Consider the following 16,370-nt stretch of genomic DNA (forward strand, 5'->3'; position numbering starts at 1 on the left):
GTCGTAAAAAAAAAAAAAAAAAAAATGCCGATACCGATGTCTCCCACCCCCATTCCCTTTTGAACGAGGGAGAGAAAGGAATGAGAGGGAGACAGAGAGAGAGAGACAGGAGACAGAGAAAGAGAGACAGGAGACAGGAGAGAGGTGCAAAACAAGACAATAAATTTCCATTCCATCAAAGCGAAGACGAAACAGTGCATCGTTTTATGACAAGCATGGAGTTCCACGGAGGCTCTAAGGGAAAATCCACGCAAATGTTTACGCTACTCTTAAAACCGACATTAGAAATGGCAGTCCAGACTCAGACAGACAGACCGACAGGCACACACACACACACACACACACACACACACACACACACACACACACATTCCTTCGACAAAATGTAAAACAACAACAAAAAAAACCCAACGAAACTGACTGCCGGAATTTCTTCTCTACCCCCTCTTCTGAAAGAAGTTGGTGGGGCGGACGTGGGGGGTCAGAGGAGGTCGTGATATGAGGAGGCAAAACGAGATAAAAAAAAAAAAAAATGAGAGGGGGGGAAGCAAAAAGTTGTCAAAATAAACACAAGTTTTCCGCCCGTTCCCCTACCGAGAGGCATCCAGTCATGAGCACTCACATTCAGCGTGTAGCTGACATGCGTGTGGCAGATCAGTAATCACAGAGTCCACCCCTTTCTGTGCAACCTGGGGTGTTGTGTGAGTGTGTGTGTGTGTGTGTGTGGGGGGGGGGGGGGGGGGGGGGGGTGATGATGTCGTCCTCTCTTGTTTGATATCGCGGGCTTCTGTTTGTTGGTTTACACTCTTCCCTTATATTCTGTTTCCAGTGCATGATATCTGTTCCCCTTCGACCAGTAGCTCGTGCGTGAGGAAGGTAGTCATGATGGCTGAATCCACATTTTCCCCCTCCAGTCCTCTGTGTCACTAACGAAGTGAACGTCCACGCCTTGCTGTTGTGAACACTGTTCCTTCCTTCTAGGTGCGGGTGTGTGGAGAGGCATGGAGGAACGTGCGAAGAGAAGAGAACTTTGTGTCCTGTTTGTTGCATTGCATTGTGAATATTGCCAGTATGGTTCCAGCACCCGCTGTTTGTTCTTTCCTTGCGATTGGAATGACACAGGTTAAGGTGGGCGGACGTCCATGTTCGCGTGGGAACCTGGTGGGGTTTTCAGCTTGAATTACTTTCCATCAAAAGGAGATTTTTTCTGCAATGTTTTGAACAGGATTAACTGTCATGCTGTCACGGGCTCTGTGTATGCGTGTCTCTCTCTCAGCTTGTGTCAGATGCTGTCTGCAAACATAACCTTGATTTGTCATCTCATTCGAAAGGGTAATACCAAGACATTTTACCTACAAGACCACAACTCTTCAAACTACCCCCATACAGGCCACTACTACTTGTCGCACTTATTCTCTATGCTGTTTGCCCGCTATTATTTCTGAAATAATTAGAAGGATGAACTCCAAGTGACACAGTTTCATACTCAAATGCGTTTAATGACTAACGCAGAGATGACACAAAGTGCGTTTGACGACAGAGAGACGGAAGACACACGAAACGATTTCTAAACCCTCTCTCTTTGATTACTAAGGGGACAGAGCAGGGATAGTTGGAATATAACTCTTAATCGTAAAGTGGAAAATGTTACAATACAACATTACGGTATGGACTTTAAAAAACCCAGTCCCTTGCTTGCTTTGGAAGAAAACTGCCGGATTAACATGAAATAAAACGTGGGAGGGGGTAGGAAAAGTCAGGGGAAGTGTGATGAACAGAAATGAGAAGCGTCAGGTAAAACAACAAGAGAGGCAAGGCCTTCAAGACTCACTTGTGATACACTTAAAAAAAATTCCAAGCTTTTTGTGTATTGAGTATAATTTCAAAATGTAATGTTTAACTCTCTCCATACGAACAGCGAAAGAGACGACGTTAACAGCGTTTCACCCCAATTACCATCATCAAAATATTGCAAGCGGAAGGCTCTTATACTGAAGACGTGAATGTTGACAAAGAATACCACAATTCTGACGACGGAAGCTAAAGGTTGGGTCATTCAGACACCCACTGGACATCCGATGGGTCTGTGTAGAGGAGAAGAGAGGACTGGCCGTACTGAATGAGTTAAGATAAGAAAGATCAGTTTAAAGCAAATTAATTCCCCTAGCATTAGTTACAGAGTAATTTCCCTTTTTTTACTGTCTGCACCAAAACGTTTGCAAAATAAATAAAACTTCCATGCTTAGCAAAAGAAGTTCCTGTTTGAACAAAAAATGATAATAATGACTGCTCTTGTTGTTGGGTCAGAATATCAGATCAAAGTGCCAAATTTAGAGAATGCAAAAAAATATAAATATAACAGTAAATGCAGTTTGCATATAATTAGGCTTCATTTTTTATTTTTTTTGTGCCCATCCCAGAGGTGCAATATTGTTTTAAACAAGATGACTGGAAAGAACTGAATTTTCCCTATTTTTATGTCTAATTTGGTGTCAACTGACAAAGTATTTGCAGAGAAAATGTCAATGTTAAAGTTTACCACGGACACACAGACACACACACACACACACACACACACACACACAGACAACCGAACACCGGGTTAAAACATAGACTCACTTTGTTTACACAAGTGAGTCAACAAAAAACCACGGCAATATCCACATTTCTTTTCCTGTACCTTTCCGTTTAGAAGACGGCAAAAGTTGTAAATTGGTTGATAACATTGTAATATAAACTCTGCATTTCTTCGCCTCCACTCTTTGACTGGCCTTCTTTACGTCACTCGAGAGGGTAAGAAATGTACTGTATAATTATATTATAATGTTATTAATCAGTTCACAACTTTTGCCGTCTTCGGAACGAAACTGAATGGGAAGAACAGAGGGGAAGAAATGTAGATAGTGTAATAAAAAAAAATATCTTAGAATGTATTAAAAAAAAAAGCCAGAAAACAAACTAACAGTGCTCCTCTCCATTCTCAGCTGATGGCTATCCCGTCACGAACACACAGACACAGCAGGTGCAGCTGACACGTGTGTGGCTGAAATTTCACAGAGCCCACCCCTTTTAATTTCCGTGGGGTGTTGTGTGTGTGCGTGCGTGCGTGCGTGCGTGCGTGCGTGTGTGTGTGTGTGTGTGTGTGTGTGTGCGTGCGTGCGTGTGTGTGTGTGTGTGTCCGTGCTTGCGTGCGTGTGTGTGTGTGTCCGTGCGTGCGTGTGTTTGTATGTGTGTCTGGAACTGGAGACGTCGTCCTCTTGTCTGATACTGCATGCCACTGTTCGTTAGTTTACACTCTTCCTTATCTTGTTTCCAATGCTGTAGTAAGTCTGTTCTCCCCATACCACTGGCTTATGTGTGAGGAAGGTGTGTATGGTATTAGCACCCGTTGTTTTATTCATTCCAGTGATTTGATTTAAAGATTGGTATGACATTGGTTAAGGTGGGTGCAAATGTTCCTGGTGGGATTTTCTTTTCTCCCGATTTCTATCGAAGCAGATTTTCAGATTTTCCTGCAACATTTTGACAAGAATAACTGTCTCAATGTCGTAGTCTGTGTCTGTGTGTCTCTGAGTGTGTGTGTCTCTCTCTCTCTCTCTCTCTCTCTCCCTCTCTCTCTCTCTCTCACTGTCTCTGTGTGAACGTGCGTCAGGGCTAAACTGAGCAGCAAAATGATACATCTACAATTTCCACACGCCTTTTCCTTGCCGATGTTAATCCCGTCACACTCGAAGAACAGACAGACACAACGGGTTGCTGACAACGCGTGTTTCTGATAATCACAACGCCTCATCTCCTCCTTCGGCCCAACGTGAGAAAGGGGTGGGGTTGGAGGGTGGAGGGGTTGGGGGTGGGGGGGTAGACGCCCGCTTATCAGATATTGCAATGCTGTAGTTTGTGTTAGTTCGCACCAGCCTGCTGAATTTGTTTGTAACTCTTTTGTCTTTTCCCTCTTAACTGGTCGGGTAGTGTTGTTGTGGTGGTGTGATTTGTTGTGTGTTGTGTGGTGTGTTGTTTTTGCTGTGCTGTGTTGTTGTGGTTGTGTTAAGTTGTTTGTGCTGTTGTTGTTGTTGTTGTGAAGTGTTGTGTGTTGTTGTGATGTGTTGTGTTGTGTTGTGCTCTTATGTTCTTGTGATGTGTCGTGTTGTTGTGTTGTTGTTGCCGTTGTTTGTGTTGTGCTGTGCTGTGTTGTTGTGGTTGTGTTAAGTTGTTTGTGCTGTTGTTGTTGTTGTTGTGAAGTGTTGTGTGTTGTTGTGTTGTGATGTGATGTGATGTGTTGTGCTCTTATGTTTTTGTGATGTGTCGTGTTGTTGTGGTGTTGTGTAGCATTACTTTTTGTCACATTGATGATATGTATCTGTGTGAAACTCGGGCTGCTTGAGTGCACAGTACAGCGCCACCCTTGTATAGTTTTCTTTGCTTTGTTTTTCTGTCTGCAAGTGCGTTCGTTTTCGATAATAGTGCGCGCGCGCGCGCGCGCGCGTGTGAGTGTGTGTGTGTGTGTTCGTGTGTGTGTGTGTGTGTGTGTGTGTGTGTGTGTGTGTGTGTGTGTGTGTGTGTGTGTGTGTGTGTGTGTGTGTGTGTGTGTGTGTGTGTGTGTGTGTGTGTGTGTGTGTGTGTGTGTGCGTGCGTGTATTCGTGTATGTGCGTGTGTTCGTGTTCGTGTGTGTGTGTGTGTGTGTGTGTGTGTGTGTGTCAGTGATTCATCGCCTCCCCCCCCCCCGCCCCCCAGCTCTCATCGCCCCACACGTAATGTGGATTATTTTCGCGCAGCTCTTTTCTGACAGTACATGTCAACCAGCTGCCTGCTACATAAGAAAAGACAGTTGTTGTGTTATTGGCCCAGAGTAACTTGTTGTGACCAGTGTGCAGTGCGGTGAGTGGCCCCATGGCAGAAGAGGTGGGTGTGACAGGTCTGACTTCTTCCCATTCCTTCTGTGTGCTGAACGTATCAGATCAGGCCCTGCGACTGCCTGGGATAGGGTCATCATCATCAACACTCAGTTCTTTTCTTTCTTTCTTTCTTTCTTTTTTCGACTGCCTGGGATAGGGTCATCATCATCAACACTCCGTTCTTTTCTTTCTTTCTTTCTTTCTTTTTTCGACTGCCTGGGATAGAGTCATCATCATCAGCAGTCAGTTGTTCTCTTTCTTTCTTTCTTTTTTCGACTGCCTGGTATAGAGTCATCATCATCAACACTCCGTTCTTTTCTTTCTTTCTTTCTTTTTTCGACTGCCTGGTATAGAGTCATCATCATCAGCACTCAGTTCTTTTCTTTCTTTCTTTCTTTTTTCGACTGCCTGGGATAGAGTCATCATCATCAACACTCAGTTCTTTTCTTTCTTTCTTTCTTTCTTTTTTCGACTGCCTGGGATAGGGTCATCATCATCAACACTCCGTTCTTTTCTTTCTTTCTTTCTTTCTTTTTTCGACTGCCTGGGATAGAGTCATCATCATCAGCAGTCAGTTGTTCTCTTTCTTTCTTTCTTTCTTTCTTTCTTTTTTCGACTGCCTGGGATAGAGTCATCATCATCAGCAGTCAGTTGTTCTCTTTCTTTCTTTCTTTCTTTTTTTCGACTGCCTGGGATAGGGTCATCATCAGCAGTCAGTTGTTCACTTTCGACTGCCTGGGATAGAGTCATCATCATCACCCAGTTCTTCTCTTTTTTTCTTTCTTTCTTTTTTCGACTGTCTGGGATAGGGTCATTGTCAGCAACCAGTTCTTTCTTTCCATCTGCCTTTATGTTTTTTCTTTCTTTCCTTCTTTCTATCTACCCATCTTTCTTTTTTCCCCCCATTTCTTTCTTTCTTTCGTCATGCTTTCTTTCGTTCATCATTTCATTTCCTCCTTTCTTCGCTCTTTCTTTCTTGCTTTCGTTCTAGCTTTCTTTTGTCTTGATCAGCTGCTCTCATTCTTTTCTATTTTTGTTCTTTGTTCTCTCTGTCTGTCTGTCTGTCTGTCTGTCTGTCTCTCTCTCTCTCTCTCTCTCTCTCTCTGTGTGTGTGTGTGTGTGTGTGTGTGTGTGTGTGTGTGTGTGTAAATTCCTCTAGAATGGAGAGAGAGAGAGAGAGAGAGAGAGAGAGAGAGAGGGTTTTTAACAAGAAATTCCAACCAGCCTCATGCTGGCTGTTTTTGGTTTGTAAAACATGTGTTTATTTATTTATTTATTTATTTATTTATCTATTTCAAATGATTATGTATATGCCTTCAGAAAACTGTCAAAAGTTATTCTATTGTAAATTTTAAATGATTATGTTTATGTCTTCAGTGCACCATCTGCAGCGAGCAAGGTGGAACACCCTAGCCGTTGTAATGTCATCCTGGCCCTTCAGTTTACATGCACACAAAATAGTTAATAAATAAATAAAACAATATACACTAGAGTTAACGATCTTTCTGAAGAATATATATAACAACACAAAGTCCCAGAGCGGGCCTTTGTTGAAAAAGATTCACCGTTTTCGCAGAAAAAAACACCACCACTTTATGCGGAAGACAATGTCTATCACATAGTTGTCCAAAAAAAGAATGGGCATGGAAAATTTTTGGAAATGAATAAAGTAACAGAATCGAATAAGTTAACCATACAACAGAATCAGATTAGTTAACCATACAATCAACTGACTGGTAATATCAGTGTCTTTAGTGAGAATAAGCCTACATATGTAATTAGCTGTTGGATATTTGTATAATCCAACAAAAAAGGTGGTCAGATAAGTATGAAGAGTTACTTTTTTTAAAAATAATTTTTAATGTTTAAATTTTTTTTATAGTAAATGTGTTATTGGAAAGTATGGGAATTCACTCTTTTATCGAAATGTAATAAATAATATGCATCATTTGTTATTTTCTGCCCCCGCATGGGCAAACAATTATTCCTGGTGTATTTGTCCACAAGGGACTGTATTTTCCAAGTCGTAAATGGAATGTCGGCTTTGTGTGATTATTTACTCAGTTCTGTGGATGGCGGTATCATCTATTTTCGTTTTGTTTTGTTTTGTTTTGTTTTGTTTTTGCCAGAGGCAGAAAGTTTTGTTTGGGTTCGAGTTCTTCTCTCCCCCTCAGTTGTCTTGTTATTTCCATGTCAGGGTGATTTGCTTTTGTGTGACCGCCACGGGGGTGTGAGTGGCAGGTGTTAAGCAGCTTCATGAATAGAACACCTGTGTTTTGGATGTACGTGGAAACATTTAGGGACTGGTGTGAAGGCAGGAACAGCAGGCTGAAATGCACGCGCGCGAACGCATGCTTGTGCACGTGCACCTGTGCGCGCGGCTTGCGTGCGCGCATAGTCTTATACACACAGACACACTCTCTCTCTCTCTCTCAAATAAGCGCATGCATTAATGGGAGGGGGTGGGGTGTGCGAGCTTGCGTGCGTGCTTGCATGAGTGCACGCATGGGTTTACACTTGTGTGTGTGTGTGTGTGTGTGTGTGTGTGTGTGTGTGTGTGTGTGAACTTTCACACTGGATGTTATCATAAAATGTTGGATGGTAGTGTTGGTAGTAATTCTGCTTTTGCTTAGGGTGGAACGAATTGTTTATATCTTTCCCCAACAAGCACCTCCCTCCTCCTCCACACACACACACACACACACACACACACGTGATGATGATGATGATGATGATGATGATAACGTCTTGTCCATTGTTTCAGCTTTTGCTGTGCGGTACATTACGAAACGCTACATTGGAGACTATGACGCCAACAAAGGTAGGAATGATTGTCTGTGTCCTGGCCTCTTTCTTTCTTTATCTATGCCTCGCTTTTTCTTTCTTTGACAGTCTGTCTGTCTCTTTCTTTGACTGTCTGTCTGTCTGTCTGTCTGCATCTTTCTTTCTCTGTCTCTGTCTCTCTGCATCTTTCTTTGTCTGTCCGTCTCTGTCTCTACGCCTCTTTGTCTGTCTGTCACAATGCCTCTTTCTTTGTCTGTCTCTCTGCCTCATCGTCTGTCTCTGTCTCTGTTGTAGCCTTTTTGTCTCTCTCTCTCTCTCTCTCTCTCTCTTTCTTTGTCTCTCTCTGCCTCTTTCTTGGACTGTCTGTCTTTCTGTCTTTTTCTGTGTCTCTCTGTTTCTCTGCTTCTTTCTTTCTTTGTCTGTCTGTCTGTCTGTCTCTGTTTCTTCTTTTCTCAGTCTCTCTTTCCGTCTCTGTGTGTCTGTCTTTCTCATTCTCTCTGTGTGTGCGCGCGCGCTCGCGCGTGTGTGCACGTGTGCATACGTGCGTTGCGTTGGAGTTAATATAGGGCATGGGGTGGAGTAAACAGAATAGCCTGCCCCGAAATAACTCCAAAGGGAGTGTTTATGGGCCGACTTAAGTGGAATCAAAACGCCGCTTGGAGTCATTTCCAGGCTGTGTGCATCGTCATTCTCATTGAAAAACATATTCATCTTCGGCCCTGTGGTTTGCCACAAACGTCTCCTACCTTGGGCCAAACATATTTGTGGGGAGAGATGGATACATGTCTGCTCTCGTTACCTGCCGCTATTCGACTGTAGCGAAAGTGTGTGGATGTGTGTGTGTGTGTGTGTGTGTGTGTGTGTGTGTGTGGAGGGGGGGGGGGTGCGTGTCTGTATTGTGTATGCGTTGTGTGTGTGTGCGTGCGTGCGTGCGTGTGTGTGTGTGTGTTTGTGTGTGTGGAGGGGGGGCGTGTCTGTGTATTGTGTGTGCGTTGTGTGTGTGCGTGCGTGCGTGCGTGCGTGCGTGCGTGCGTGCGTGCGTGGGTGTGTGTGTGTGTGTGTGTGTTTTGTCACGAGTGAAGGACTGAAACAGTACGTTCTTTTTTTTTGTGACAGTGAGAAATATACGTAAAATAATGAACGCATATGGAAAAAGACAACAACTTCTCTTCCGTCTCTCTTTGAGCGACTTTTAGACGGTTCGTGTTTTAATGCATGTGACTTCGATGTTTAGATTAGTTCTGTGCGGATTCCCAACCATTTTCTGATGACACACATTCAGGGGATACGTGGGTTCCTTGCTTTTAGAACTCCTTGTAAACCTCAGTGAACGCGTAATTGCTAGTAAATGTAATATCCACACTGCCAACCACCCCGCTACTACTACTACTACTAAAAAAAAAAAAAAAAAAAAAAGAGAGAGAGAAAAAAAGGGTAAGACTGTTTTTAGCATACTACAATTAAAGGCATGTGTAACGAGATATTGAACAGATTTCCTGTTTACAGCAAAAAGTCCCTGGTGGACAAATCTGGGTGGGGATGTTTACGATGTATTAAACAACCAACATGGAGAAGCTTGGTGTCGAGAAAATTACTTTTTCTGTTGTTTTCCCTTGTTTTTTTTTTTTTTGTTTTTTTTTGTTTTTTTTTTTTCCTTATGTCTTTCAGCGATCTTCTTCTTCTTCTTCTGCGTTCGTGGGCTGCAACTCCGACGTTCACTCGTATGCACACGAGTGGGCTTTTACGTGTATGACCGTTTTTACCCCGCCATGTAGGCAGCCATACTCCGCTTTCGGGGGTGTGCATGCTGGGTATGTTCTTGTTTCCATAACCCACCGTACGCTGACATGGATTACAGGATCTTTAACGTGCGTATTTGATCTTCTGCTTGCATATACACACGAAGGGGGTTCAGGCACTAGCAGGTCTGCACATATGTTGACCTGGGAGATGGTAAAAATCTCCACCCTTTACCCACCAGGCGCCGTCACCGTGATTCGAACCCGGGACCCTCAGATTGACAGTCCAACGCTTTAACCACTCGGCTATTGCACCCGTCTTTCAGCGATCGATGAGTCCTTGTTCTTTTTTTTTCCTGTCTGTCTTCCTTTTCTTTTTTTGTGTATTTCCCCTCTCTTTTTCTGTCGTTTCTTCTTCCTGTATTTCTTTTTTTCTTTCTTCCTGTCTTTCTTGTGTTTGTTTTTTTTCTTTTCCTTTTTTGTCATTTTTTTTCTTTCTTAATTCTTCCTTTCTTTCTCCCATTCTCCACGTGTCACTCTTTCTGTTATTTCTTTCTGTATTTCTTCCTTCGTGTCTTTGTCTACTTTCTGTTCTTTTCTTTCTTTCTTTCTCGCTGTCTCTCTTCTTCTCTTTTTCCCCCCTCCTTTCTGTTTACTTTCTATCTGTCGGTCTGTTGTGTCTTTTAGAGTTTCCCTTTTCTTCTGTTATTTATTTATTTATTTTTCTTTCTTTCTTTCTCACTCGCTTCATTGCCTCTGTTCTTGTGCTCTTCCCTTTCATTTTCTCCCAAAATATACCCCATAATTTCCGTGTTTTTTGCAGGAGATCAGTTTTTTGTCAGAAGAAAAGTTTGGGTTTGTGTGTGTGTGTGTGTGTGTGTGTGTGTGTGTGTGTGTGTGTTGTTTATAGCTGTCAGGCAGTCGGTTTCAATGCCTTACTGTCTCTATTATTTCTCTGTCTCTCTTTCTCTCTCCATCCATCTCATTGGTCTCTCTGTCTCTCATTCCCTGTGTCTCTGTTTCTGTCTCTGTCTTTGTGTCTGTGTCTGTCTGTCTGTCTGTCTCACTCTTTCTTCTATCACCTCTCTCTCACATACTGGCGATACCTTACTATACCCCTTCTCCCCCCAGGTCAGTAAAATAACCAAGGCCCAGGCCTCCAACACACATGTAGACCAGACTGCCTGCCCACACAGACTGTGCGTAAGCAGGTGGTTAAAAGGTTCGAAGCAATTCTGGCCAGTGACACGATCCATCCCCCACCAGACTGAAAGCTGGACAAAAGCACAAACATTATAATCAAACGGCCCAGCCCCTCAAAGCAGTACTAACTACGGGGTCAGTGCAATTAGCTAGAGGTAAACAGGGAGCGGCAGGGGTGGGAGTGGATGGGCCGAACGGGTATTTCACCAAACAAGCTGTTGTATTGCACAGTGTCCGCAGGTTTGTTGCTTCGATGGAGAGAGAGAGAGAGAGAGAGAGAGAGAGTGTGTGTGTGTGTGTGTGTGTGTGTTGTGTGTGTGGATTCTGAGGCTATTTGTGTGTGTGTGTGTGTGTGTGAGAGAGAGAGACAGAGAGAGAGAGAGAGAGAGAGAGAGAGAGAGTACAGGCGCGCGCCTTAACATATATGACAGGAAAGAGAAATTGAAAAGGGAAAGGAAATACAGGTTGTTGACGTGTTGTGCGCGGTTCGCGATGTGCTTAGGTTTTTCAGATGTAGAAATATACACAGACACACAGAGATGTAGTGGTTTCCCTTCTCTTTGTTTTCTTCCATGTGTTCATTCATTCATTAATTCATTCATCATTCATTCATTCCTTCTTTCTTTCTCCCACATTCTTTTTAAACGACAGTACGAAAAGTTCAACAGCTGAGCATCTGGACTGTTTGAAAATCAGCATTGTTGGCATTGTGTGAACTGCTAATGGAGTTCACCTATGTTTTCTCTCCATGGTAAGTTAATTCCACCCGTTCTTTGATCTGTGTGTAATTGAGAGCAAGGCACAGTCAGTTTCTTTTGTGCCAGGGAGAAGGCGCTGGAATGTATCTGCTGTTGACAGTTTGTCCTCTTGATGACTCCTTTTCTTTGCCAGCTGTTTTGTTTTGGCGTGTTAATTAAACAAGTTCGACTTGTGTGTGTGTGTGTGTGTGTGTGTGTGTGTGTGTGTGTGCAAAAAGGAGTGCACTCAAAAAGTGTCTGTATATGTGAGCGTATTTGCGCTCTCTCTAACTTCGAAATAGCTGACATCATTTGTTGAACAAAGGTGTTTTTACTCCAGCTCGTGCCTTTTATCAATCATCGGTGTACTTACGTTTAACACAATACTGGAAGAATGAAGAAGAAAAACTTGAGAAGAAAAAGGTGATGAAGCAGAAGAAGCAAAAGAAGAAACATGGAAAAGGCAAGAAAAAAAAATGTATTGTGGAGACGTGGACTGATCCAGTGGGCGTGTTAAAAGACAAAAGAAGAAGAAAAGAAGAAAGAGAAACACCCGTGGGTGCTGGGGAGGACCCAGAGAAGCACTGGCTCCACCCGCCCTTGGAACAATCCTGCACCACCCTTGGAGGCCTGCGCTGTGTTCACGATGGGTGCATGCACGCACAGGACACGCCATTAAGAATTCAAGGGACATAACTGCTCCCGAACAGAGGCAAAAGAGACCACAGGATACAACTCGCGACAGCCTTAAAAGAAGTATCCCCATGGGTGTACCAGCCAGTATTTCATGACTGCAGAGCCCACCGGCAAAGGACACCACCCTCCAGCTGCTGAGTACACCCCACGCCAGACCAAACCGCCCCTGCCCACAGACAGATGAAGACAGTGCCACTCCAGACACAGCCATACGGTCTTATGTGCTCTCAAGAGAGAATCCTAAGTTCATTAGTGAGCTTAACGATTGTGTGTTTATGGACAGATCGTGGGTGGCCTACGAACCGTTGCTGTCAATGTGTCCAAAAATCAATTTGACACAAAGTGCGTGCCGAGCTGCGTTTATGGTCATGGCGCTGAACGGGGGAGACTTTAGTGGGCTTTTTTTTTTCTTTTTCTTTCTTTCTTTCTTTATTCTTTTGATAACTTTAAAAGGACTGAGGGCACCTCACCAGTCATTCTATGTTCCGTAGCATTTGTTGACCGGTCAGGCATCTGCATGGCAGATGTGGTGTAGAGTATATGGATTTGACCGAACGCAGTGACAGCCTGCTTGAGCTACTGATGCTACTGATACTGTTGACGCGTTGAGAATTTTCACAGCAATTCAAAGAGAGGGCTTGTAGGCTACATCTTCCAATGAGAAGCACCGAGTCAGTCTCAGTGTGTGTCCGATATTTCGCATCGATATCGGTACGGTATTTGCGTTTAGTGTAGTGTAGTGTAGTGTAGTGTAGTGTTGTGAAGAGTAGTGCAGTGTAATGTAGTGCATTTTCGTGTAGCGCAGTGCGGTATAGTGTAGCGTAGCGTAGTGTTTCACACAGTGTAGTGCAGTAAACTAAAGTGCAGTGCAGCACAGTGCAGTATAGTGTAGCGCAGTGTAGTGCGACGCAGTGTAGTGCTGTGTATCGTAGGACAGTGCAGTGCAGTGCAGTGTAGTGAAGTGTAGTGTAGTGCTGTGTAGCAGAGTTTAGTATTGTGCAGTACAGCGTAGTACAGTGTAGCGTATTATAGTATAGTGTAGTGTAGTGTGGAGTCGTAATAGTAGACTTCTTCCTAAGGGGAGACAGCGTCGTCAAAACGCCAAACCAATGATTTGGAACGTTACATATAAAAGCAGGCCTACTGGTAACCCCCTACCCATGTTTCTACTCCTATCCTCCCCACTTCCCCCCCCCCCGGGGGGGAAAACACAAACACACACACACACACACACACACAAAAAAAAACAAAAAACACCCCACCAAAACACCGTATGGTTACATTGACGTCATCAAGTTGTGACGTAAAGACGATGAAGTGATGGTAAAGTCAGTTCAAGAGTTCATCTTTTCTGTGTCAACATGTTTTCCGGGATTCCATTTCCCGAGACAAGTTGTGAATAACACTTTCTCACAGTGGGCCCACAGCACTCGAAAAAACAACAACAACAACAACTTATGGCTGAGTTCGGCTTCTCTCGGCTGGTTTTGGTGAACTTGTCAAGTGCTGTTTTCGTCTGGCGTATGGCGGCACGTTCGCGTCATCAAGCATAATTTTAAACACCCGGTCTGTTCTGTCCCACTGCTGCAGTCTTGTCACTCGGTAGATTTGATGGCTCTTTATCTTCGTTACGTGGCCATACCGGCGTTGTGTTCTTTTCTTAATTAACCGACGTCAGCTGATCTGTGGTCCTTTGTGCGGCTCGATGGTTTGGCGCACTTGTTCACAGGTGATACGATTCGTGTATCTGATGTTTTTGTATTTTTATTTTTATTTTTTATCACAACAGATTCCTCTGTGTGAAATTCGGGCTGTTCTTCCTGATGGAGAGCGCGTCGCTATACTACAGCGCCACCCTTTCTTTTTGTATTTTTGCCTGCGTGCAGGTGTTTTTTTGTTGTTGTTGTTGTTGTTTTTCCTATCGAAGTGGATTTTTTCTACAGAATTTTGCCAGGAACAACCCTTTCGTTGCTGTGGGTTCTTTTACGTGCGCTAAGCGCATGCTGCACACGGGACCTCGGTTTATCGTCTCATCCGAATGACTAGCGTCCAGACCACCACTCAAGGTCTAGTGGAGGGGGAGAAAATATCGGCGGCTGAGCCATGATTCGAACCTGTGCGCTCAGATTCTCTCGCTTCCTAGGCGGACGCGTTACCTCTAGGCCATCACTCCACATGTTTAGTACATTTCGATTGCAACTAATTTCCATGGCTTGCAATTTAAAAAAAATCTTTTTCAAATCTGCTGTGATGATCCTTGTCTCACAAGCTTACAGGAAGATAATGGAACGTAACCCGAAAGAGACTGTTTATAATAAAACCCAACTGAGAACATGGAAATTTCACACACACACACACACACACACACACACACACGCACACGCACACTCATACACGTATATATATATATGTATATATATCAACGAAACTGCAGAACAGAATACAATGCATTCGAACACAATATTGCCATGTTTCGCACGGTACCGGTAGCAAGTCATAAGAACACTTGAAGCGCGGCAAAATCTTCCACCGGCAGGGCAACATAATTATTATTGACATCATCCCCCCCAAAAACAAACAAACAAACAAACAAAAAACAAAACAAAAAAAAACAAAACAAAAAAACCCCAAACAAAAAAAGCAAACAAACAAACAAACAAATGTCCGTATGGGCCATTTCCTGCAACGATTGGTCTCACCTCCTTGCCGGTATACCCAGAACAATTGCAGAAAACCAACGGATCAAAAGCACAACAGAACGAAGACGTGCCGCACGTGTTCAAGGATTCTTCTTTTTCTTCTTCTCCTTTTTTTCCCCCCCCCCCGTATTCTTTTTTCTATTGTTTGCTTTTTTTCCTCGTTCTTTCTTCTGGTGTCAGGTTGTTGTTGCTGCTCTTTTTTTTTTTTTTTTTTTTTTGTTGGTTACGCTTCTCCTCTTCCCCCTCTTCTTCATTCTTCTCCTCCTTCTTTCTTTCTTCTTCCTTCCCACACTTCTCCTCCTTTTCCTCTTTTCTGTTTCCTCCTCTTCTCAAGTTAATTCTTTCTTTCTTTCTTTCATCTCTTCTTTCCCGCCTATTCCTCTTCGTCCTTCTCCTCCTCCTTCTCCTTTCTTCCTTCTTCCACTTCTCCTCCTCTTCCTCTTTTCTTTCTCCTCCTCCCCCTCTTTCTCCTCCTCCTCCTCCTTTTCTTCCTCTCAAGTTCTTTCTTTCTTTTCTTTCTTTCATCTCTTCTTTCGCGACTCTTCCTCTTCGTCCTTCTTCCCCTCCTTCTCCTCTTCCTTCTTCTTTCTTCTTCCTTCACCCACTTCTCCTCCTCCCCCTCTTTCTCCTCCTCCTCCTCTTCTTCTTCTTCTCAAGTTCCTTCTTTCATCTCTTCTTTCCCGCCTCTTCCTCTTCGTCCTTCTCCTCCTCCTCTTCCTTCTCCTTCTTCTTTCTTTCTTCCTTCTTCCTTTCCCCACTTCTCCTCCTCTTCCTCTTTTCTTTCTCCTCCTCCCACTCCTCCTCCTCCTCTTCTTCTCAAGTTCGTTCTTTCCTTTCTTTCTTTCATCCCTTCTTTCCCGCCTCTTCCTCTTCGTCCTCCTCCTCCCCCTCCTCTTCCTTCTCTCCCCTTCTTTCTTCCTTCCTTCTTCCTTTCTCCTCTTGCCCCTCTTTCTCTCTCCTCTTCTTCTCAAGTTTTCTTTTTTTTCTTTCTTTCATCTCGTCCTCCTCCTCCTTCTTCCATAATTATCATTGTTATTGTCAAGAGCAAGACAGTTTTTGGCAAAGCGCGATGTGTGAAAGCCGTCAGTTTGTTTTCCGCATCGATTCCACAGGCTCTTCTTCCCACCTGTAACGCTTTCTTTGTTGTAACCCCTTCAGGGGGCGTTTGATGTGGTGCGCCTGTTGGCTTCTTTCATTCTCTCTCTCTTTGTCTCTCTGTCTGTCTCTCCTCTCTCTCTCTCTCTCTCCCTATGTCTCTCCTGTCTCTGTCTCTCTCCCTGCTCTCTCTCGGTCTGTCTCTGTCTGTCTTTCTCTCAGCTATCTCAGTCTCTCCCTCTTTCTCTCTGTTTTCTCTCTGTTTCTCTCTCCTCTCTCTGTCTCTCTGTTTCTCTCTCCTCTCTCTCTCTATCTCTCTTCTCTCTCTGTCTCTTTCTCTCTCCCTTCTCTCTCTCTCTCCTCTCTGTCTTTCTCTCCTCTCTCTGTCTCTCTCCTCTCTCTCTCCTCTCCTCTCTCTATGTTCTCTCTCTCTCTCTCCTCTCTCTATCTCCTCTCTTTGTCTCTCTCTCTCTCCCTCTCCTCTCTCTCTCTTTCTCTCTCCTCTCTGTCTCTCACTCTCTTTC

The 16,370-nt window shown here is 43.9% G+C and overlaps 1 protein-coding gene across 1 annotated transcript in view; it reads left to right on the forward strand.

The window, feature by feature from the left end:
• LOC143298003 (ras-related and estrogen-regulated growth inhibitor-like) overlaps positions 1–16,370 on the forward strand; it is a 138,647-nt gene that overhangs the window by 60,841 nt on the left and 61,436 nt on the right. Inside the window, exon 3 of the mRNA XM_076610648.1 lies at positions 7,658–7,714. Coding sequence (XP_076466763.1) covers positions 7,658–7,714 — 57 coding nt within the window. The remainder of the gene's footprint in view (positions 1–7,657; positions 7,715–16,370) is intronic.

The sequence above is a fragment of the Babylonia areolata genome, chromosome 23, assembly GCF_041734735.1.
Source record: "Babylonia areolata isolate BAREFJ2019XMU chromosome 23, ASM4173473v1, whole genome shotgun sequence".
NCBI lineage: Eukaryota > Metazoa > Mollusca > Gastropoda > Neogastropoda > Buccinidae > Babylonia > Babylonia areolata.